Source organism: Octopus bimaculoides, chromosome 5, assembly GCF_046866305.1.
Source record: "Octopus bimaculoides isolate indiv1 chromosome 5, ASM4686630v1, whole genome shotgun sequence".
Lineage (NCBI taxonomy): Eukaryota > Metazoa > Mollusca > Cephalopoda > Octopoda > Octopodidae > Octopus > Octopus bimaculoides.
The window spans coordinates 110,467,240-110,492,298 of record NC_142932.1 but is presented as its reverse complement, the minus strand read 5'-3'; the positions used below and the strand labels follow the sequence as shown (position 1 = coordinate 110,492,298).

The 25,059-nt window shown below is 37.2% G+C and overlaps 1 protein-coding gene across 2 annotated transcripts in view; it reads right to left on the bottom strand.

Annotated features, from left to right (window-relative positions):
• Positions 1-6,285: 6,285 nt before the first annotated feature.
• The window catches only part of LOC106874501 (glycerophosphodiester phosphodiesterase 2-like), a 32,194-nt gene continuing 13,420 nt past the window's right edge, over positions 6,286-25,059 (bottom strand). The window contains exons 7-13 of one of the 2 annotated variants that reach the window (XM_089352926.1): positions 23,370-23,452; positions 22,115-22,265; positions 20,254-20,475; positions 19,236-19,384; positions 18,390-18,537; positions 8,279-8,364; positions 6,286-7,224 (exon numbers count right to left, since the gene is read on the bottom strand). In XM_089352926.1, coding sequence (XP_089209052.1) covers positions 7,086-7,224; positions 8,279-8,364; positions 18,390-18,537; positions 19,236-19,384; positions 20,254-20,475; positions 22,115-22,265; positions 23,370-23,452 — 978 coding nt within the window. In that variant the 3' untranslated portion in view covers positions 6,286-7,085. Of the gene's footprint in view, positions 7,225-8,278; positions 8,365-18,389; positions 18,885-19,235; positions 19,385-20,253; positions 20,476-22,114; positions 22,266-23,369; positions 23,453-25,059 lie in introns of those variants that run through there. The other variant, XM_089352925.1, reaches the window with a different exon arrangement.

The window sequence follows — 25,059 nt, the reverse complement described above, 5'->3', positions numbered from 1 at the left end:
ATTAAAAATCTGAAAATTGGCGACCCCTTCCCGGACCCCTAAAATCGCTTAGTAGACTCCAGTTTGAGAACCAAGGGTCTAGCTCATTTGCGTCATCGCTTCAGTTTCAATGGGTTTTTTTTCTATTTATAGACGAGTGCTAGATTGAGAGGCATTTAACTGCTTACGTTGAAGTGACGAATTACATAGCAAAATTGGTTAGATCTCTCTTTAGAACGTCTTTAAATTGAAGCTTTGGTTCTCTATTTGTCGTGTTATGCCCCTTGAGAACAACATGTAAGATAGAATAAGGTGTGCGGCTCTGGGCCAACAGAAGTTGCTCAATAGATTGTCATCAGCATAAAGAAATATATCAAAATTCGGAGCTTTGGTATATTTTTAAATTCGACCTTTCGATCATCTGGTGGGTTCGTATATTGAAAGATACTGCAGTTTTTTGGTCTTTCAAACTTTCAACATTCAGATTTTTCGTATTTTCCTGTCATACAACACTTGGATCCTCTGAAATTTGGTCTTATGACCCCAACCACATTCACACACACATACACACACACGTATGTATGTTTCTCATAGAAATATATGGATGTACTCCAATAGATATTTTATATTGACAAAGCTAATATCAACGCCAACACCAACGCTAACACCGCCAATTTGACCTCTCTGATCTACACTCGTATACAAATTGACTTGTAAAGCTTGTGTGTGTGTGTGTGTGTGTGTGTGTGTGTGTGTGTGTGTGTGTGTGTGTGTGTGTGTGTGTGTGTGTGTGATTCCCTCCTTGGCGCCCCCAGTCGACTGCACGAGTTGCTGGTACCTTGAGCCAGCTCTGTTAATACTTAAAGGCAAATTGATAAACAAGAGTAGAAAAATAGTTCCAGCATTGGTAGAAATAAGAGCCAACGGTGACTAGATACCTATACAAAACACTAACTTCATGAGATTGACGAAAAATGAGGGAGCGAGCAAAAGTACCTTTCTATGGTGAGATAAACTCACAAAATGAAGAAAACAGATATATCCATGTCACATGATTTCGAACTCTGATAATGATCTTAGTTCTCATCACTGGACCTTCCTGATACTCTGCACATCTTCTCTTCCTATTCTGTGTTTCTTGGACTTCATCTGTATCTACCTCCTCTGTCTTCCTTCAGCTTCTCGTTGCTACTGCTTTCCTCCTGTCTCACCTCCATTGGTGTTTGGTTATCGAGAAGGGGGCAATTTGCCTTAATATGGCCCTTCTTAATGCAGTGATAGTATGTGAGAGATCTTCCCTCCACTACCACATGAGCTCGCAGCCGACTGATACTACTTACTGAGCCTGTCCATTATTTATCAGTAGTGGACCAACCCACTTCTCGATTGAAATTAATATAATATATTCATTTCTTTATTAGCCACTGAGAGCCCAACATAGAGGAGACAGTACATGTACAGGAAAACAAGTGGGGACATAAAACATAAAAGAATGAATAAAAATGAAAACTATCAGTCCCGTTAATTCCGAACATTCCACAAATGCATGCAAGATGGTTTCCCTGTCCAACCCACACCTCGGACACGTCGGTGAGACGGCACTTCCGTGCCTTGACAGTTTATCACGAACAGGTAACGCCGCACGGAAGCACTGCCAAGCCAAGGATTTCTGGTAATTGCCCAGGTACCCGGGCCCGAAAGTTCTCCGGAACAGGTTGATCAACTGATTTTCATCGTAGCCCAGGGTCTCCCCCAAGGTGTCTTCGGACTTAAACTCTACTAACCCGCTATAAAAATCCGCAGTGGAACTTCTATTGCCGGCATTGCCCGCCCGAGAGAGTAGCTGAAGTGCCTGTTGGCACTCCAATTGCCAGTCCCCCATCCTAGGTCTCTGCTTGATCCAATTACCAACGTCCGTTAAGGACGTTAATTGCGGAAGGTAGAACCTGACATGCGGTGACCACACCTGCTCTCCATCCAGGTAAAGCCAGAGGTGCCTCAACCTTAACGCGAATTTTCGCATCCTCAGCCAAGGCATCCCTAGCCCACCCTTTAGCGGTTTCTGGCAACAGACAGAGCGCTTCACGAGTGGCTTTCCTCCCTTCCACAAAAAGCGGAAAAGGATTCTTTCCAACTTGTTTAGCTACAAATCGGGGCAAGGCACCACGGTCAGGCGGTAGGTGATAACCGATGCTATGAACATATGCACCACCTTCGCCTTTCCTAGCAAGGATAACGCCCGCCCAGACCAGGTCTGGGTTAGAGCAGTCACCTTGCTGGCCACCTCACTCCAATTTTTCTCTATCTGGAGGTCTGGTGCGAACCAGACTCCGAGCAGCTTAACAGGACCTTCCGTCCAACGCCACACGACGTTATTGGATGGCATCGGCTTGCCTCTCCAGGTGCCGAGCTGCAAACCGATCGACTTGTCCTTGTTAACCTTTACTCCTGCCACCGCCTCGTAACTTTGATAGCCTCTTCCACCGCTGGAAGCTGGCCCTCATCGGCCACGATGATGGAGATGTCATCCGCGTACGCCGTAGCTCCTCTTCCACACCATAGATCATGCGGCGCACCCCCTACCGCCTCCAGCAATGGCTCAAGAACCAACTCATACAAAAGCGAGACAGGGGACACCCCTGACGCACTGAACGCTCGATCCTGAATGGCTTCGAAAGGAAACCGTTCAGTTTGACGACAGACTCGATGTCGCTGTACCACGCAGCAATCCAACCGCGGAAGGACGGGCCCAGGCCAGCCTTCCCGAGGACCGCCGCCAAGTACTAATGGTCGACCCTACCAAACGCCTTAGACTGGTCTAAATGTACCAGTGCCCCACCTGCGCCAGAAAGCTTCCCCACCCTGCTTCCCCGACAAGTTTGTCCACGACCCGCGCCAACCTTTTCGCTAGCACCTTGGCCAAAATCTTTAATTCTGTGTTCAACAGGATTATGGCCCTGAAGTTCCCTATTTCGTCCCCCTTGCTCGGGTCCTTCCTGATCAACGTCACACCCCACCGGCTCGCAGACTTGGGAATTCTCCCATTCTGTTGCCAATTGGCGTAGACGCTGACCAGCAGGTGCCCGAACAAGTCTGGCATACTCTTGTAAAATTCATAAGGCAGACCATCGAGACCTGGTGACTTCTCCCTGGGGCACTCGCCCAGTACCTCGATCACCTCCTCGGTCGTGATTGGCCCTTCACAACACTCAGCCTCTCGTGCCGAGAAATGCGGGCCGCCAGACAGGAAGTCCCTAAGGGCCATGCCATGATCCAGCACCCCGCCACTCCTGAACAACTCGGCAAAGTGCTTTTGAAGCGCCTCACACATCTCGTCTCGTCTGTCAATCGAACACCCGTTATTATCAACCAGAGACCTAATTATGGCATCGTTGCCACGCTGGGTTTCTACCGTACGGGCCCATCCGGCAACATTAATTCCCTCACGGCCAAATGCACGCACTTTAACCCGAACTCTGCACCCTTCGTGTTTAGCTTTGAGGTGACGGTCTAAAGCCGTTCTCGCTGCCAAAACGTGAGATGCAGAGCCCAACCTTAGCGCCTCCTCTAGGTCCTTAACTAGTTGCCCTTCTATTCTGGCCTTATCTAGTCTTAGCTGACGGCTAAACCTAATAGACTCAAAACGAATGGCTCTCTTGAGGGCGAACCACCATCGGTTGTTAACCACAACGCCGGTTAACGCCCTCTGTACTAATTCCTTAATCCGGCTACGGTATGCCTCGCTAGTCAAAATAGACTTGTTCAGCTTCCAGTAGCCGGGTCCTCTTTTAACTGTACTATCTATGTCCAGTCCGCACTTGACCATTCTATGGTCAGTGTACGCTACTTGGACAAGCTGTGGACAGCTAAAACTAGACTTATCTGCAGTTCTTACCACACAACCACTCCTGCGCCTATTTATACATACATACATATATATATATATATATATATATATATATATATATATATATATATATATATATATATATATATAAATATATATATATATATATATATATATATATATATAAAGTGTAGTATATTGCCACTTAAGTGTGGCTGACCCCTAGGGGTGGATGTTACTGTTGCTTTTAGCCCCAGGAGGACATCTCCTCCAGCTGGCTTATCGACACACGACTGTGTCCTGTTTGCCAAGGGAAGTTATCCCTCTCACCTCGATCTGCAGCACGAACGTATCCGGATTTCAGGGTTATTTCCCTTCGTCGGCGTCCGACAGCTGCTGACCTTGGTGAGAGAGACAAAAACCTGGCAATCTTATATCTTCTTTTCCAGTGAAATTCTTCACTGATATCGAAAAGGTGAAAACAAGCAATGTTAATTCTCTAAATGAAGTATTAACAGTAACTGCACGATAAAGTGTAGTATATTGCCACTTAAGTGTGGCTGACCCCTAGGGGTGGATGTTACTGTTGCTTTTAGCCCCAGGAGGACATCTCCTCCAGCTGGCTTATCGACACACGACTGTGTCCTGTTTGCCAAGGGAAGTTATCCCTCTCACCTCGATCTGCAGCACGAACGTATCCGGATTTCAGGGTTATTTCCCTTCGTCGGCGTCCGACAGCTGCTGACCTTGGTGAGAGAGACAAAAACCTGGCAATCTTATATCTTCTTTTCCAGTGAAATTCTTCACTGATATCGAAAAGGTGAAAACAAGCAATGTTAATTCTCTAAATGAAGTATTAACAGTAACTGCACGATAAAGTGTAGTATATTGCCACTTAAGTGTGGCTGACCCCTAGGGGTGGATGTTACTGTTGCTTTTAGCCCCAGGAGGACATCTCCTCCAGCTGGCTTATCGACACACGACTGTGTCCTGTTTGCCAAGGGAAGTTATCCCTCTCACCTCGATCTGCAGCACGAACGTATCCGGATTTCAGGGTTATTTCCCTTCGTCGGCGTCCGACAGCTGCTGACTTTGGTGAGAGAGACAAAAACCTGGCAATCTTATATCTTCTTTTCCAGTGAAATTCTTCACTGATATCGAAAAGGTGAAAACAAGCAATGTTAATTCTCTAAATGAAGTATTAACAGTAACTGCACGATAAAGTGTAGTATATTGCCACTTAAGTGTGGCTGACCCCTAGGGGTGGATGTTACTGTTGCTTTTAGCCCCAGGAGGACATGTTCGTGCTGCAGATCGAGGTGAGAGGGATAACTTCCCTTGGCAAACAGGACACAGTCGTGTGTCGATAAGCCAGCTGGAGGAGATGTCCTCCTGGGGCTAAAAGCAACAGTAACATCCACCCCTAGGGGTCAGCCACACTTAAGTGGCAATATACTACACTTTATCGTGCAGTTACTGTTAATACTTCATTTAGAGAATTAACATATATATATATATATATATATATATATATATATATATATATATATATATATATATATGTATATATACAATGTATATATATATATATATATATATATATATATATATATATATATATGTATATATACAATGTTAATTCTCTAAATGAAGTATTAACAGTAACTGCACGATAAAGTGTAGTATATTGCCACTTAAGTGTGGCTGACCCCTAGGGGTGGATGTTACTGTTGCTTTTAGCCCCAGGAGGACATCTCCTCCAGCTGGCTTATATATATATATATATATATATATATATATATATATATATATATATATATATATATATATATATCAACGTTATATATATTATTTGAATTGACTGTATATATGTGAATGTGTGTGCTTGTGTATATGTGAGTGCGTGCTTGCGTGTGTGTGTATACATGGGTGTATATATTATATCATTTTTATCGATAATGCAGTGAATCTATCAGGATAGAATTCTTGCTTTAGGAAGGTACCAATAAGTCATGAGGAGTTGCCTCCCTTGTTTCAAGTTCTCAACTTCTCTTCACTAACATGCATAATAATTAAATTTGATTACAATTATACCCGTTGTGATTTTTTTTTTAAATTCAAGTATAATTACAAACTTTAGTCAAGGAATTTAAATCAATTAAAAATAAAATGCTGTGGGATGACGAGGGGCGTGAATTTGGATAAGTTTGTATCTGGTGGGAAGAAGACGATTATGGGGTCTCGCGAAATGTCCTCCAACTCAGGAAAAAAGTATTCTTCAAACAGAAGAAATGTTTCTCTTTCACAAATGATTCCTCTTCTTCAACCACGTAAACTTAACATGAACTTCACTGAATAATTTTTCATGATAAAAACAATCCCCAGCTTCCTTAGATTCAGTTTGTCACATACAGATTATAAAATAAAATTTTAATGCAAAGAAAACAATTCTGCTGATAAGATTTGAAAATTATTTTATACATTTAAAAAAAAGGGGAAGGGGGAGGTAAAATTCAAGGGAGATAATAAAACGATATCACGAAGTCATCTGTGGTAAGGAATTTAAGCAAGAAAATAAAAATTTAAAATAATCTACAAACAGGAAAATCAAATTAATTTTCACGTATAAGTTCGAATGACCTGTTTAAAAAATATGGCACATTTGACAACGTGTTATGATACAATTTTTGAATTGTTTAAATAATTCAAATTTGCTATAAAGTAGTTTTTAGTATTCTTTGGCAATCTGGAAATTATTTTACGTTCACAAAATTACTTTCTTCACTATTTTCACCACCTAATAAGTAAATAATTAAGTTTATGAAAGAATATTAAACTAATTCTATGTGGTAACAGGGAACTGTATCAGCCATTAGAAAAAAAAATCTTAAATATTCACAGAATAAAACACTTTAACATAGAGCCAAAGATTGCGTTCTGGTATAAAAAAAAAAGTAAAATAAATGTGCCAAAATCCCATCACAAAGAGTCATTCATAAAATATATATATATTTTTTTTTTATTATAAATTCCATATTTTTCTGGAAAGTAGTATAACAAATGGAATTTGGTTTGGAATTCTATGAATCTTTTGAATTGTCCCAATGTTTTCAGTAAAGTTGTATCTACTGAGGAACACTGATGACAATCGTATCGGCAGCTGTATTCATGTAATGATGGGTTGGAGAATCAATATGGTCATTAGAAACACCTGGTCATTAGAAACACCTTCTGTTGTTTCCAGAACGTCTTCTTCAAGTTAGTCAGCAGTAAATAATAGTTTTTCTTTCATAGTTCTTGAATTAGACTGATACTGGTCTGTAAGGATGGTCATTGTCTGTTGAGAATGTAATGAAATTTTCTCAGGATTGGAGCATGTTTCCAATAACCGGACCCTGCTAAGATTAAAGTTTTCAAGTAAGTGACCAATAAAAGGAAAAAAAATCATTCAATAAACATTGCAATAATTTTCCATTACATACAAAACTTTACATGCAAAGAGATCAGGCAATACAAACTTAACAGATACAATCTGTAAGTGAAACAGTAAAAATATGCAAGATTTCCTGAAAGTTCAATATGTAACAATTATCATTGTTGTTATCCAAACTCTAAGCAGGGAGCTTTTGTTTCTTTGCTGGAAACCAACTCTTTCATTCCAGAAAGAATACTAATGAATAAAAAAGAAAAGTAACATAAATTTACATACAGATATATGAGGGGGTGCTGACAGGTTCCAGGCTTTGGGTAAAAGAAAATACAGGAGGATAAGTTAATTATGATTTTATACAACATATTCCTCTTTCAGATTCACACACTTATTGCAATGTCTTTTTCAGTTTTTCTAAGCCCTATAAAAGGAATTGGAACGTTGGGCCTCTAGCCAGGCCTTTCACAATACCCTTAAAGCCAGGAACTTTTCAGCACCCCTTATATATACATACTTACACACACACACACACACACACATACAAATGTATGTATGTATGGTATGTATGTATGTATGTATGTATGTATGGTATGTATGGTATGTATGTATGTATGTATGTATGTATGTATGTATGTATGGTATGTATGTATGTACATGTATTTTGTTGTCTGGGTAGAGTCATTCTCAAGAGAGACAATTGCGCTGGTATGGTCCCAGCAGGATCACTGCCAGAGCAGCGGTCTCGCTTCCGTGCCGGTGGCACATAAAAAGCACCATTTGAGCGCGATCGTTACCAGCTTCGCCTTACTGGCACTTGTGCTGGTAGCATGTGAACAAAACATTGGACTGACTCCTGTGCAGGTGGCACGTAAAAAACACCATTTGTGAATGTTTGGTTATTACACTTATAAATAGAAACTTCAAAATTGGGTCCAATTTAAGGTATTTAGATAATGGGAAACATTGATATTTCAAAGACACTTCAACTGGTCACACCAAAATAATTTAATACACTGACTTACCATTGTACTATAAGTATGGTGATGATGATGATGATAGCAGATATTATATCAACTGAAACCCATGTCATAAGATATGTTCCTGGAGTCTGGAAGATAACATAAAAGAAAATTAAATATTTGGACTGCTACTATTTTTGTATTACTTAGGCAATGAACAAGCAAATATGTTAGCATGTCAAACAAAATGTCTAGTAGCCCTCTATGTTCTAAGTTCAAATTCTAATGAGGTTACCTTTGCTTTTCAACCTTTTGGGGGTCAATAGAATAAATACCATTGAAGCACAGGTTGATGTAATCAACTAGCCCCTACCCCTAAAATTGCTGGACTTATGCCACAACATGAAAAGATTATTTCATTATTATTATTATTATTATTGTTCAGTAGTTTTATTTTTATAACATGCTTTCACTTCACTACCGAGCGCAGCTCTGTGCGCCTTGGGTATGTGCTGTGGTTTGCTGTGGTGCTCTTATGGTTACTGTATTGAAAGTGTTTTACGTAGGATGTGTGCTGTGCCCAGTAGTGCAATTTTCTGTATGTTATATATATTTGTAAGTCCTGGTGTTTTTGTTATGTATTTGTCTGAATATTTTTTTATTATACCTAAGGCACCTACTATAATAGGAATTGTTTCTGCTTTTAGATTCCACATTCAAGTTACCTCTGTTTCCAGGTCTTTGTATTTTGAAAGATTTTCCCATTTCTTTTAGAGAGATGTTGTCATCTGCTGGTATTGATACATCAATTAGAAAGCATTTTTTTTCTTCATGATCTTTGACAACTATATCTGGTCTATTTGCCTTAATTTCTCTATCTGTGTGTATTGGCATATCCCAGAGTATGGTTGCTTTCTCGTTTTCTGTGACCTTTTCTGGCGTGTGTATATACCATCTTTTTTCTGTTGTTATTCTATAGTGTTGGCATAGCTTCCAGTGTATATAGGTCCCAGTTCTGTCGTGTCTGTGAATATATTCCTTCTTAGCCAGGACTGGGCAGCCAGAGATAATATGATTTATTGTTTCTTGTCCATCTCCACAAATTCTACAGTTACTTGTTATGTTTCTTTTCATTATGTTTTTGGTAATTTCTGGTGGGGAGGCTTTGGTCTTGTGCAGCAATTAAAAATCCTTCAGTCTCTGCTTTGAGTCCTGAGCTTCTCAACCATTGCTGGGATTTTTCTCTGTCTATTTCTTTTGCATTTAGTTTAGCCCAGTATTTACCATGTAGGGGCTTTTCTTGCCATCATTTTATCATGGTCCGTTGCTGTTCTAGTTTTAGTTTTTGGGATCGATCCAGTACCGGACAAGGATTCTAGTTTTTGTTGTTATTGTTATTGTTGCTGTTGTTGTTGTTGTTGTTGTTGTTGTTGTTGTTGTTGTTGTTGTTATTGTTATTGTTATTATTATTATTATTATTATTATTATTATTATTATTATTATTATTAAGGCAGCAAGCTAGCAGAGTCAGTAGCATGCCAGGCAAAATGCTAAGCAGTTTTTCGTCTGTCATCATGCTCTGAGTTCAAATATCACTGGGATCAACTTTGCCTTTCATCCTTTTGAGGTCGATAAATTAAGTACCAGTTATGCACTGGGGTCCATGTAATCAACTCCCCCAAATGTCAGGTCCCCTCCCCCAAAATGTCAGGTCTTGTGCCTGTTGTACAAAGGATTATTACCTCCACCTTAGCGAAGGCAGAGGTATTGTTATCAGTCATGTTTGTTTGTTTCTTTGTTTGTCTGTGGACAAGATATCTCAAGAACCACTGGATGAATTCGGATGAAGCTTTCAGGGATGTTTGGCCTTGTGTCAGGCACAAACTGATTAGATTTGGGGATCAATCCAGTACCGGACAAGGATTCTAGTTATTATTATTATTATTTTATGTTTGACTTTTGTTTTGCATTTGTACAAGTTGGATCCAAGTCTCACCCAGAGACCTCAAGAGACAACAAGTTAGAAGTTCATGTAGGTGTTATGCCTAGGGTACCATATATTTGGATTTGTACAGTTTTGTTCAAGTGAATGTTTAAGAAACCATAAGAAAACTATGTGTTTGCTTTAAAATTTGAGATCACATAGACAGTATTTTACGTAGGATATGGGCAGTTCCCATGAGCACTATCTTTTGAACTTCAGCCATTTTGGGGTTTCCTGGTATCTGAGCTAGGTAGTAATCAGCCCGTTTCGCTGTCATTCCCAGGGCACCTATGACAATAGGTATTGTTTTCGTCTTCAGATTCCACATTTTGCTAATTTCTATTTCAAGATCTTTATATTTGCTCAGTTTTTGGTAGGTCTTGACAGATACGTTTATATCGATTGGGACAGTCATATCAATGAGGAGGCATGATTTTTGTCTGATTATTATTATTATTATTATTATTATTATTATTATTATTATTATTATTATTATTATTATTATTATTATTACTACTATTATTATTATTATTATGAAGGTGGCGAGCTGGCAGAATTGTTAGCACGCCAGGTGAAATGCTTAGCAGTATTTTGTCTGCCACTACATTCTGAGTTCAAATTCCACTGAGGTTGACTTTGCCTTTGCCTTTCATCCTTTCGGAGTCCATGAAATAAGTACCAGTTACGCACTGATGTCAATGTAATCAACTAGCTCCACTTCCTCCAAAAATTTTCAAGGCCTTGTGCCTTAGTATCAGGCAAATTTCTACTGCATCACCTGTTACACCTCGATGTTGCTGGGGTGTGTGTAGCATTGTGTGTTCTTTTTGGGGGGAGTGCAAACCCTTCCTGATATTGTACTGCATTAGTTTGTTTTGTTATGGGTCTAATTGCAGTCTTTCGTTGTATTAGTGTTTGTATTGTGCACTGTGTGGATAGTGCAAGTTGTGTTCCTTATATCAGTATTTCTTCTTCTTGGTATTTCATGCTTGTTTTATTATCCCTGTGTGTTTCGGATATAGATTTGCAGTGCAGAATGCATATAGTACTTCAATGTAGTTGTCATTTGTCCACCATTTTCTTTTGGTTTTGTTTTTTGCTTGGGCAGTGACATTAAGAGTCTGTCTGTTTGATGTTAACTTTTTGGCAGAACACCATCTCTGGACATGTGCTAAAGCTTCCTTCACATTATGATCACCTGAGACTCACAAATCAAAATTCACCTTTATTTGTTTACATAGTTTTATTACTGAGCATATCTGCCTTTTATCTATTTAAAATGAGACATGTTGCATCCCATAGTTTTCAAAATGACTATTACTATTACTATTGTTCTTATTGTTTTCTAGTAGTCTCCTTTTTGCTATGTGCTTTCACTGCACTATTGAATGCAGCTGTATGCCATGGGTATGCAGAGTGTTTTGCTTTGGTTTTATTATCTTTTACTGAATTGAAAGTGTTCTACATAATGCGTGTGTGGTGCATAGCATTGCAATCTTCTATATGTTACACATTATTATTATATGCCAGGGTCTGCCAGGGTCAACTTTGCCTTTCATTCTTTCAGGATCAATAGGATAAGTACCAGCTGTACTCTGGGGTTGATATAAATGGTTTGCCTTTCTCTAAAACTCTTGACCTTGTTCCAAAATTTGAAATCATCATAGTTATTATTATTATTATTAAGGCAGTGAGTTGCCAGAATCATTAGCATAATGGACAAAATGCTTAGTGGCATCTTGTCTGCCTTTATGTTCTGAATTCAAATTCAAATTGAGGTTGACGTTGCCTTTCATCCTTTGAGGGTTAATAAATTAAGTACCAATGAAACAGTAGGGTAAATGTAATCAACTAGTCCCCTCCCCACAAATTTCAAGCCTTGTCCCTGTAGTAGAAAGGATTATCGTCATCATCGAGAGAGCAGTGCATGCCATCAAAGTGACACTGGGGTAAAGTATACAAAGCCCAATATACCCATCATGACTACCCGTCTGATAAGGGTACACCAGGCACATGCATCACAACCATATGTGCGTGACATGGTGATCTCATATCAATATAAACAGCGCATGACCTCACAGGTGGCGCCCAGTTAGAATTTTTTTCAGGTCGAGTAGCCCATCCCACTCAAAAAGTCCCTGAATAAGGTTTGTTTAAGGATGTTGAGCAAAACACCCATGTTTCCAAAGGTGAATTATTCAAACCCCAAAGAATTCCTCTCAGCACATGGCTATGATGCTCCCCCACTACTTCTGCTCATGATCAGAGATGCACATATTGTAAACCACGAAGTGACATGCTCAACTGGTTAAGGTCAAACAACTGACAAGCAAATCTGTGGTATTAAGCAGAATATTTGCTGTAGCCCATCTTTTATACCAAGACAAAACAATGTACATGATAACACTTCCAATCAATTAAGATCAGAAGCCATGAGAGCCACTGCCTGGTACTGCATCTGGGCATTTATTATTATTATTTATGATTATTATGATTATTATTATTATTATTATTATTTTATGCTTGACTTTTGTTTTGCATTTGTACAAGTTGGATCCAAGTCTCACCCAGAGACCTCAAGAGACAACAAGTTAGAAGTTCATGTAGGTGTTATGCCTAGAGTACCATATATTTGGATTTGTACAGTTTTGTTCAAGTGAATGTTTAAGAAACCATAAGAAAACTATGTGTTTGCTTTAAAATTTGAGATCACATAGACAGTATTTTACGTAGGATATGGGCAGTTCCCATGAGCACTATCTTTTGAACTTCAGCCATTTTGGGGTTTCCTGGTATCTGAGCTAGGTAGTAATCAGCCCGTTTCGCTGTCATTCCCAGGGCACCTATGACAATAGGTATTGTTTTCGTCTTCAGATTCCACATTTTGCTAATTTCTATTTCAAGATCTTTATATTTGCTCAGTTTTTGGTAGGTCTTGACAGATACGTTTATATCGATTGGGACAGTCATATCAATGAGGAGGCATGATTTTTGTCTGATTATTATTATTATTATTATTATTATTATTATTATTATTATTATTATTATTATTATTATTATTATTATTATTATTATTATTATTATTATTATTATTATTATTACTACTATTATTATTATTATTATGAAGGTGGCGAGCTGGCAGAATTGTTAGCACGCCAGGTGAAATGCTTAGCAGTATTTTGTCTGCCACTACATTCTGAGTTCAAATTCCACTGAGGTTGACTTTGCCTTTGCCTTTCATCCTTTCGGAGTCCATGAAATAAGTACCAGTTACGCACTGATGTCAATGTAATCAACTAGCTCCACTTCCTCCAAAAATTTTCAAGGCCTTGTGCCTTAGTATCAGGCAAATTTCTACTGCATCACCTGTTACACCTCGATGTTGCTGGGGTGTGTGTAGCATTGTGTGTTCTTTTTGGGGGGAGTGCAAACCCTTCCTGATATTGTACTGCATTAGTTTGTTTTGTTATGGGTCTAATTGCAGTCTTTCGTTGTATTAGTGTTTGTATTGTGCACTGTGTGGATAGTGCAAGTTGTGTTCCTTATATCAGTATTTCTTCTTCTTGGTATTTCATGCTTGTTTTATTATCCCTGTGTGTTTCGGATATAGATTTGCAGTGCAGAATGCATATAGTACTTCAATGTAGTTGTCATTTGTCCACCATTTTCTTTTGGTTTTGTTTTTTGCTTGGGCAGTGACATTAAGAGTCTGTCTGTTTGATGTTAACTTTTTGGCAGAACACCATCTCTGGACATGTGCTAAAGCTTCCTTCACATTATGATCACCTGAGACTCACAAATCAAAATTCACCTTTATTTGTTTACATAGTTTTATTACTGAGCATATCTGCCTTTTATCTATTTAAAATGAGACATGTTGCATCCCATAGTTTTCAAAATGACTATTACTATTACTATTGTTCTTATTGTTTTCTAGTAGTCTCCTTTTTGCTATGTGCTTTCACTGCACTATTGAATGCAGCTGTATGCCATGGGTATGCAGAGTGTTTTGCTTTGGTTTTATTATCTTTTACTGAATTGAAAGTGTTCTACATAATGCGTGTGTGGTGCATAGCATTGCAATCTTCTATATGTTACACATTATTATTATATGCCAGGGTCTGCCAGGGTCAACTTTGCCTTTCATTCTTTCAGGATCAATAGGATAAGTACCAGCTGTACTCTGGGGTTGATATAAATGGTTTGCCTTTCTCTAAAACTCTTGACCTTGTTCCAAAATTTGAAATCATCATAGTTATTATTATTATTATTAAGGCAGTGAGTTGCCAGAATCATTAGCATAATGGACAAAATGCTTAGTGGCATCTTGTCTGCCTTTATGTTCTGAATTCAAATTCAAATTGAGGTTGACGTTGCCTTTCATCCTTTGAGGGTTAATAAATTAAGTACCAATGAAACAGTAGGGTAAATGTAATCAACTAGTCCCCTCCCCACAAATTTCAAGCCTTGTCCCTGTAGTAGAAAGGATTATCGTCATCATCGAGAGAGCAGTGCATGCCATCAAAGTGACACTGGGGTAAAGTATACAAAGCCCAATATACCCATCATGACTACCCGTCTGATAAGGGTACACCAGGCACATGCATCACAACCATATGTGCGTGACATGGTGATCTCATATCAATATAAACAGCGCATGACCTCACAGGTGGCGCCCAGTTAGAATTTTTTTCAGGTCGAGTAGCCCATCCCACTCAAAAAGTCCCTGAATAAGGTTTGTTTAAGGATGTTGAGCAAAACACCCATGTTTCCAAAGGTGAATTATTCAAACCCCAAAGAATTCCTCTCAGCACATGGCTATGATGCTCCCCCACTACTTCTGCTCATGATCAGAGATGCACATATTGTAAACCACGAAGTGACATGCTCAACTGGTTAAGGTCAAACAACTGACAAGCAAATCTGTGGTATTAAGCAGAATATTTGCTGTAGCCCATCTTTTATACCAAGACAAAACAATGTACATGATAACACTTCCAATCAATTAAGATCAGAAGCCATGAGAGCCACTGCCTGGTACTGCATCTGGGCATTTATTATTATTATTTATGATTATTATGATTATTATTATTATTATTATTATTTTATGCTTGACTTTTGTTTTGCATTTGTACAAGTTGGATCCAAGTCTCACCCAGAGACCTCAAGAGACAACAAGTTAGAAGTTCATGTAGGTGTTATGCCTAGAGTACCATATATTTGGATTTGTACAGTTTTGTTCAAGTGAATGTTTAAGAAACCATAAGAAAACTATGTGTTTGCTTTAAAATTTGAGATCACATAGACAGTATTTTACGTAGGATATGGGCAGTTCCCATGAGCACTATCTTTTGAACTTCAGCCATTTTGGGGTTTCCTGGTATCTGAGCTAGGTAGTAATCAGCCCGTTTCGCTGTCATTCCCAGGGCACCTATGACAATAGGTATTGTTTTCGTCTTCAGATTCCACATTTTGCTAATTTCTATTTCAAGATCTTTATATTTGCTCAGTTTTTGGTAGGTCTTGACAGATACGTTTATATCGATTGGGACAGTCATATCAATGAGGAGGCATGATTTTTGTCTGATTATTATTATTATTATTATTATTATTATTATTATTATTATTATTATTATTATTATTATTATTATTATTATTATTATTATTATTATTATTATTATTATTACTACTATTATTATTATTATTATGAAGGTGGCGAGCTGGCAGAATTGTTAGCACGCCAGGTGAAATGCTTAGCAGTATTTTGTCTGCCACTACATTCTGAGTTCAAATTCCACTGAGGTTGACTTTGCCTTTGCCTTTCATCCTTTCGGAGTCCATGAAATAAGTACCAGTTACGCACTGATGTCAATGTAATCAACTAGCTCCACTTCCTCCAAAAATTTTCAAGGCCTTGTGCCTTAGTATCAGGCAAATTTCTACTGCATCACCTGTTACACCTCGATGTTGCTGGGGTGTGTGTAGCATTGTGTGTTCTTTTTGGGGGGAGTGCAAACCCTTCCTGATATTGTACTGCATTAGTTTGTTTTGTTATGGGTCTAATTGCAGTCTTTCGTTGTATTAGTGTTTGTATTGTGCACTGTGTGGATAGTGCAAGTTGTGTTCCTTATATCAGTATTTCTTCTTCTTGGTATTTCATGCTTGTTTTATTATCCCTGTGTGTTTCGGATATAGATTTGCAGTGCAGAATGCATATAGTACTTCAATGTAGTTGTCATTTGTCCACCATTTTCTTTTGGTTTTGTTTTTTGCTTGGGCAGTGACATTAAGAGTCTGTCTGTTTGATGTTAACTTTTTGGCAGAACACCATCTCTGGACATGTGCTAAAGCTTCCTTCACATTATGATCACCTGAGACTCACAAATCAAAATTCACCTTTATTTGTTTACATAGTTTTATTACTGAGCATATCTGCCTTTTATCTATTTAAAATGAGACATGTTGCATCCCATAGTTTTCAAAATGACTATTACTATTACTATTGTTCTTATTGTTTTCTAGTAGTCTCCTTTTTGCTATGTGCTTTCACTGCACTATTGAATGCAGCTGTATGCCATGGGTATGCAGAGTGTTTTGCTTTGGTTTTATTATCTTTTACTGAATTGAAAGTGTTCTACATAATGCGTGTGTGGTGCATAGCATTGCAATCTTCTATATGTTACACATTATTATTATATGCCAGGGTCTGCCAGGGTCAACTTTGCCTTTCATTCTTTCAGGATCAATAGGATAAGTACCAGCTGTACTCTGGGGTTGATATAAATGGTTTGCCTTTCTCTAAAACTCTTGACCTTGTTCCAAAATTTGAAATCATCATAGTTATTATTATTATTATTAAGGCAGTGAGTTGCCAGAATCATTAGCATAATGGACAAAATGCTTAGTGGCATCTTGTCTGCCTTTATGTTCTGAATTCAAATTCAAATTGAGGTTGACGTTGCCTTTCATCCTTTGAGGGTTAATAAATTAAGTACCAATGAAACAGTAGGGTAAATGTAATCAACTAGTCCCCTCCCCACAAATTTCAAGCCTTGTCCCTGTAGTAGAAAGGATTATCGTCATCATCGAGAGAGCAGTGCATGCCATCAAAGTGACACTGGGGTAAAGTATACAAAGCCCAATATACCCATCATGACTACCCGTCTGATAAGGGTACACCAGGCACATGCATCACAACCATATGTGCGTGACATGGTGATCTCATATCAATATAAACAGCGCATGACCTCACAGGTGGCGCCCAGTTAGAATTTTTTTCAGGTCGAGTAGCCCATCCCGCTCAAAAAGTCCCTGAATAAGGTTTGTTTAAGGATGTTGAGCAAAACACCCATGTTTCCAAAGGTGAATTATTCAAACCCCAAAGAATTCCTCTCAGCACATGGCTATGATGCTCCCCCACTACTTCTGCTCATGATCAGAGATGCACATATTGTAAACCACGAAGTGACATGCTCAACTGGTTAAGGTCAAACAACTGACAAGCAAATCTGTGGTATTAAGCAGAATATTTGCTGTAGCCCATCTTTTATACCAAGACAAAACAATGTACATGATAACACTTCCAATCAATTAAGATCAGAAGCCATGAGAGCCACTGCCTGGTACTGCATCTGGGCATTTATTATTATTATTTATGATTATTATGATTATTATTATTATTATTATTATTTTATGCTTGACTTTTGTTTTGCATTTGTACAAGTTGGATCCAAGTCTCACCCAGAGACCTCAAGAGACAACAAGTTAGAAGTTCATGTAGGTGTTATGCCTAGAGTACCATATATTTGGATTTGTACAGTTTTGTTCAAGTGAATGTTTAAGAAACCATAAGAAAATTATGTGTTTGCTTTAAAATTTGAGATCACATAGACAGTATTTTACGTAGGATTATTATTATTATTATTATTATTATTATTATTATTATTATTATTATTATTATTATTATTATTATTATCAGTTGTTGGTGGCAGCAGCAGTAGCAGCATGACGATCATCATCATCATCATCACCAAAGATGCTTATTTTTCTTTACCGAAAGAAATTGAATTACTGAAAATTTTAATGTATATTAGAGCGAGAAGCAGATTCCTAAGAGATTTCAAACTAAATGCAAAACATAAAATTAGACACAAAATTTCAGAAACTTCAAAAGAATTGATTTAAACTTACCAAATGCCATAACGGTTTTTCAATTTTATTGAAGACGTGACATTCATCTGTTGTTACAGATTGTACACCCAGACACCAATACAGGGAAAACAGCCAGTATGAATTAACCAAGTAGAAATTAGTAGAGATGTTGAATTCATGATATTTTCTGAAAACAATAAAAATGAAAGTGAATAGTTACCAGTTAGAGAAGTCTAAATATGATTTAATTCTATAGATTTATGCCATAGTATATAATACATGTGTGGGTCCTACAATCAACATTAAATAGCTAACAAAGGTAAATAGCCAAACTTAACTTTTGCAGGGGCAGGCATGGTAAGAAGTTTGCTTCCCAACCATATGGGTCCAGGTTCAGTCCCACTGTGTAGCACCTTGGACAAGTGTCTTCTTCTATAGCCTTCGACTGACCAAAGCCTTGACAACTGGTATTGGTGTGTTTATGTTCATGTGACTTATTCGTTTGACAAAGGGACTAATAGAATAAGTGCCAGGCTTTTAGAAAAAAAAAAAAACAGAGAAAAAAAACTAAGCAGTGGGGTTGATTTGCTTGACTAAAATTCTTCAAGGTGGTACCCCAGCATGACCACAGTCTAATGACTGAAACAAATAAAAGATAAAAGATGAATCCCTGAATTGAGAGAACTGTCATTAACCCTTTTGGTAACAACCCACCAGAGACTACCACCATTCAAAGAATATGAACAAGAAAATGAATTTTGAGAAGAAAAAAAAAGCAAAAAACGAGAATAACTGAGTAATGAAGCATGGAATAAATATGTGCGGGGAAAAAGAATAAAGATAAATTGACAAAGCTATACAAAAATAAGAAAGATTAAAACTTACAGAATTTGATCTTCACTAAGTGTATCATATCTAGCATTGAAATTAGAAATACGTAATTTTATGAGCTCTTCAACTGGTTGATAAATTGTCCCGGTTTGTGTAAAATTGGTGGTATTTACTGAATGATAGATTTTTGGGAACCACCAAATCTATTTAAAGTGAAACAGAGGACAAGAGGTTATTCATAATCTTAGTTGGGATTATACTGGTTTCAAATTTTGGCACAAGGCCAGCAACTCAACTGGTATTTATTTTATCAATCTCGAAAGGAGGAAGAGCAAAGTTGACCTCGGCAGAATTTGAACTCAGAATGTAAAGGTGGACAAAATAGCGCTATGCATTTTGTCCGGCATGCAAACGATTCTGGGTGTTACATTCATGAATGTGAGATTGAGGTTTCAATTCTTAGACCATGTGGTGCATTGTTGTCTTGAGCAAAACACTTCATCTCATGTTGTTCTGTGATCACTTCAACACCTGACACGAGATACATAATGTTCAGGCAACATCGATTTAATGGAGGGAGTGAGCTAATGTACAATACATATATTAGATTAGTATACACAATTCATTTGTGCAGGCTGTTTGGCAAAATAGCTGAACACACATACATCATCTTTGACAGGAGAGTCCATCATTTTCTAGTACAAAAGTTAATGTTGTATATCGTGTAAACAAATAGTGTAAATATTTCATTCCGAATCCTGCTGCATTTCAAATAGAACTTTTGGTCCTCAAAAGTTGTCCAGTATAAGTTGACTATCTTTTTTGGCTGTAACTTTTGGTCTGAAAAATTCAACTTGTATACTAGAAAATACAGTATGTTAATATTGCTAGAACTTTCAGGTTTATGTGCAAACTTTTATCCAGGATATCGATAATGTTCATAAAGCATTCCATACAAAGAAGGAAACTGTGTCATCAATCACCATATAAATAACAGAAACTAATTGACATGTCAAAATAGCATATTTCATACAGATGCAAGTAATAAGAAAACTAATATAATTAAATCTACCTGTTTAGGAGGAATTCCAGTGTTCAATATCACATCAATAGCTTTTTCATAAGTTATATTGTAATAAGGATTTTCCTTTACTGGGATTTGTACGTCTATAAAAATATTCTTTCCTGTCAAGTTTGCTAAGTCAATCAATTCTTCCAAAGACATAATGGTTTGGTTATTGTAGATTTGCTTTGCTTTGTCAGTAAGAGATCCAACAACATCCATTGGATCTTCCTAATATGCAGACAAATATATATATAAGAAAACAGGATCAGCAGAGAAGACTTGAGAAAGAAAATTATCGTATAAAATATGAATCTGTTTAATAAAATTCTTGGTATTGGGAAGGATTAACTGGTAGACATTTAAGATTGAGAGTGTAATGAATATTATGAAGTAAGCTTAAATATCATTCATTTGTTTAGTCGTTTACTTTATATTTGGTTTTCTGAACTGCTTAGGTTAGACATATACTTATTTGAGATAGTATTTTATATTCGAATGCCTTTCCCGTCACCAACCTTTAATTATATTACAAGTATAGGTGTTGTTTTTATATTTCACTACTTCCAAAACTCAAAGTTATGGGACTTAATGTAAGCACAACACCATATCATTATTCATTTTAATGCTATTATTATCATTATTATTATTATTATTATTATTATTATTATTATTATTATTATTATTATTATTTTCTTTAGATAATCTCATGCAAAGAAGTGGAAATAACAACTACCCACACATACATATATGTACAAATACTCAAACACATAACACACACACACTCTCTTTCTCTCTCTCTATCTCTCTCTCACACACGTGCGTACACACATATAAGGTTGAGCTGGTGTGTTGACTGAGCTGTTGATGCACACACCCGATTGTGTGCATCTATTCACCTACAGAATCTCAAATGGACATTCTTCAAAATGTCTTACAAATCTTCACTGTGCCACTAACAGACTGGATTTGGAGAATACGCATCAGTTTATTTATTTATTTATTTATATGTGTGAGTGAGTGTGTATATTCAAACATACATACATACACACATACACATACATACATACACATACATACAGTGTTTCTTAACCAGGGTCTATATAAGATTTTGTTGTTAAAATTTATGAGCAATAGATTGATTATACTTCTACAATATACAAAGTATTTTAATATTTTTATACAATTCCTAATAATATTTAATTATAGAAATAGAATTTTTAAACATCAAATGACTAGGAGAATCCATTTGAGTAAAACAGGGATCAAAGGGGTCCATAAGTAAAAAACAAATTGCTGAGAAACACTGTTGTAAATGAATGTCACTGTCATACAAGCAGTGTTGTTCATTTCTAATATTCCACAAAACATGTCTGATCATGGGGAAATATTCGTTTCTACTCTAGGCACAAGGCACAAATTTTTGAGGAGGGAGCCAGTCGATAAGATCGACCCCAGTACCAAATGGTACTTAATTTATCGACCCTGAAAAGATGAAAAGCAAAGTTGACCTCGGCAGAATTTGAACTCAGAATGTAAAGACAGATGAAATATCGCTAAGCATTTCACCTGGCATGCTAATGTTTCTGCCAGCTTGCCACCTTAATCATGGGTAAATATAACATTGCTAGGAAACAGTTCAGGGTTGGTGACAGGAAGGGCATCCAGCTGTAAAAGATCTGCCTCAATAAACTCTGCCTAACCCATGCAAGCATGGAAAAGTGGATGTTAAAACCAAGATGATGATGATAATCATATGAAATTTTATTTCTATATTTATGAATATTTTCAGAAAATTTTAGAAATAAATAAAACTTATTACAAAAATAAAGTCCATACAAGAAACTTTAAATACTCCCAGATAACTTACCTCCAAAAACCATCTTCCAGCATTGAGTTTTTGCAATTCAGCAAATGTAAACGTAGAAGCATCATCATCCACTCGGTCAGGATATACTTCTTTAATATTGGTTGTTCGTCGTAATGTATCGTCATGTAAAATAAATGGAATTCCATCTAAACTGTAAGACAGAAAATATTTCAAATGACACATGTTTATCTGTAGCCAAACTTCCTTACTATCACTTCTAACCACACACATACTAGAACTCCATCGGTTATGATTACAAGGGTCCCAGCTGATATGATCAACAGAGCAGTCTGATCATAGAATTAACATGCCAAGTGGCTGAGCACTCTACAGGCACGCGTTCCCTTAATGTACCTCTCAGGGAGATCGAAAGTAACACAGAATGTGGCAAAACTGGCCCTTTGAAATACAACTCATTTTTGCTAATTGAGTGGACTGGAGCAATGTGAAATAAAGTGTCTTGCTCAAGGACACAATGTGTCACCAGAAACCAAACTCACAACCTTACAATCATGAGTCAAATATCCTAACCACTAAGCCATCTGCCTTCACTTAACCACACACACACAGAGTTATGGATAATAGATATTTAGATTGTTTATGGGTTCTGGTTGTTCCACAACCATGTCATTTGGGTTTGGTCCCATCATGTGGCACCTTAGAGAAATATCTTCTACTATAGTGCTGGACCAGTTAATACCCTGTGAGTGAGTTTGGTTGACAGGAACTGTAGGAAACCTATATGACATCTAAATGCACACACACACACACACACCACTACCACCACCACCACCACCACCACCACCACCACCATCACCATCATATGCTTGTCTTCATGCTGCCATTGGTGGGATGGTTCGACAGGAGCTGGTAAGCTGGAGAGCTGCACCATGTTCCATTAAATGTAGACATAAGCTGAACTTTTTATATAATAAGTTTAGATAATGTTTAAACAAACCTTAACCTTATTTTAAAATACTTGCTATAGTAATGACTTCGTAGAAGAGAATAAAGTTTAGTTAGATTGTGAAGGTTTTGAGAAAAATATATAGATTAAAAATAAATAAGCTACTTAGAGATGTATAATAAGTTCACCGAAATATTTCTTGACCACATAGCTATTACTGCATCTTATTTAACCACAAATATTTCTAGTAGAGAAAACTGAATCACAAGTTATCAGGAATGGGTCATAGCTGAGAAATAACTTACAGAATTTATATTTCAAAATGTAGAAAGAAAAAATGTAATTTACCTTATTCGTACATCTGACTCAAATCCATAGACACTTTGATTCGCAGCTAATTGAAATGCAACTAAAGTATTCTCAGGTGCAACCTTGCAAAAAAATTTTTAAAATACAAAAGTACTGAATTTAAACTTGCTTAAATATAATCCAACAGTAACATATTGAGAGATTTCTAGCTAAGAAAATACTGTGTCTAATTGTAAAATATTGGTAAACTTTATTTATCACTGCATCATACAAAAGATCCCATCTTCCTCATCTAAAATAAGGACACAGTACTACAATAGTCTGGGTTTCAAGGGCCTGCAATTGTTCAACATCCTTCCAGGCAAGCTTATAGATCTACATGGTGTTCATGTGGAAGCCTTCAAAGAACGTCTGGACAGGTTTCTATCTGAGATACTAGATGAACCCACATCACAACAGGAGATGCAAAGAAGAGCAGCTCCATCTAACTTGGTATTTCACCAAAAATAATATTGGAAACAACACCAAGTAACTACAGGTGGTGCACCAGCATGAACTCAGCCCTGGGCTGAAACCAATAAAAGATAAAAGATAAATAAGCATTATTTTATGACAGAATAATGTGAATGCTAAATGGTTAGTTTGTTGCTTACAGGTTCATTAGACCAGAGCTTCTTTCAGTGTCTATGAGGTGTAAGAGTACAAGACTCCTACACTGTAGAGAACTGCAGCCCATTTCAAGATTAAAACCATTCCCACTGAAATTCATTTTCAGCTGAGTGAACTGGGGCAATGTGAAATGAAATGTTTTGTTCAAACACACAATGTACTAACAAGATCAAAAACTGAGGCAACAACCTAAAGACTATGAGCCCAATGCCTTTACCACAAGGCCACACACCATCATTGTCACAAAGAGGTCACATTGAATAACTGACTATTACTTCATTAGCTTTACAAGTTGAGGTAATGTCTTTTAATGGGCAAAAACTGCACCAGACTGACACCTTTGACTTCCTTAACAATGTAAAAGCTACAATATGCTCCAGTGTACACTATTTATAATGAAAAACACTGTTCACTGCTAAAGTACACTCACACACAAATGCAGTTAAAATTAGATTCTACTCAAATTACATTCCATGTAACAACCCACCCAACTCCATCAATTTACAAGCCGAGTATTGATTGAAAGACAATAAATGGATGTGTACTAACGAAGTGTCTACTAACACCAAATATTCATTACTTTCTAAAACAAATAAAAGGAAATCTATTTTAACAAAAAACAGAAAAACAACAAGATACACTGAACAATGTTAAAAATACTATTAATAGATTTGTAGCAGAAGATATTCTGATATTTTTAGATGTGATTATTTAAAGCTCCTGGTTCTACAAGACATGTCTGAGACATTTGAGAACCAAACTTGATACTTTGTAATATTCAATATAGGTGCAGACGTCACTGTGTGGTTAAAAAGTTTCCTTCTTAACTGCATGGTTTCAGGTTCAGTCCCACTGTGTAACGTCTTGGGTGTCTTCTACTTTAACCCTGTCAATATACATGCTTCAGAGCATACTTTAACCCTGTCAATATACATGCATTAGTCAAGTAGAGAGTGTAATAAGAGATTACATAAATGACAAAAGAACCAGAAATTACGTTATGAAATTCATTAGCTTACAGCTGTTTCTGCTATAAGATGCAAGGAACTCATAGTTAAGT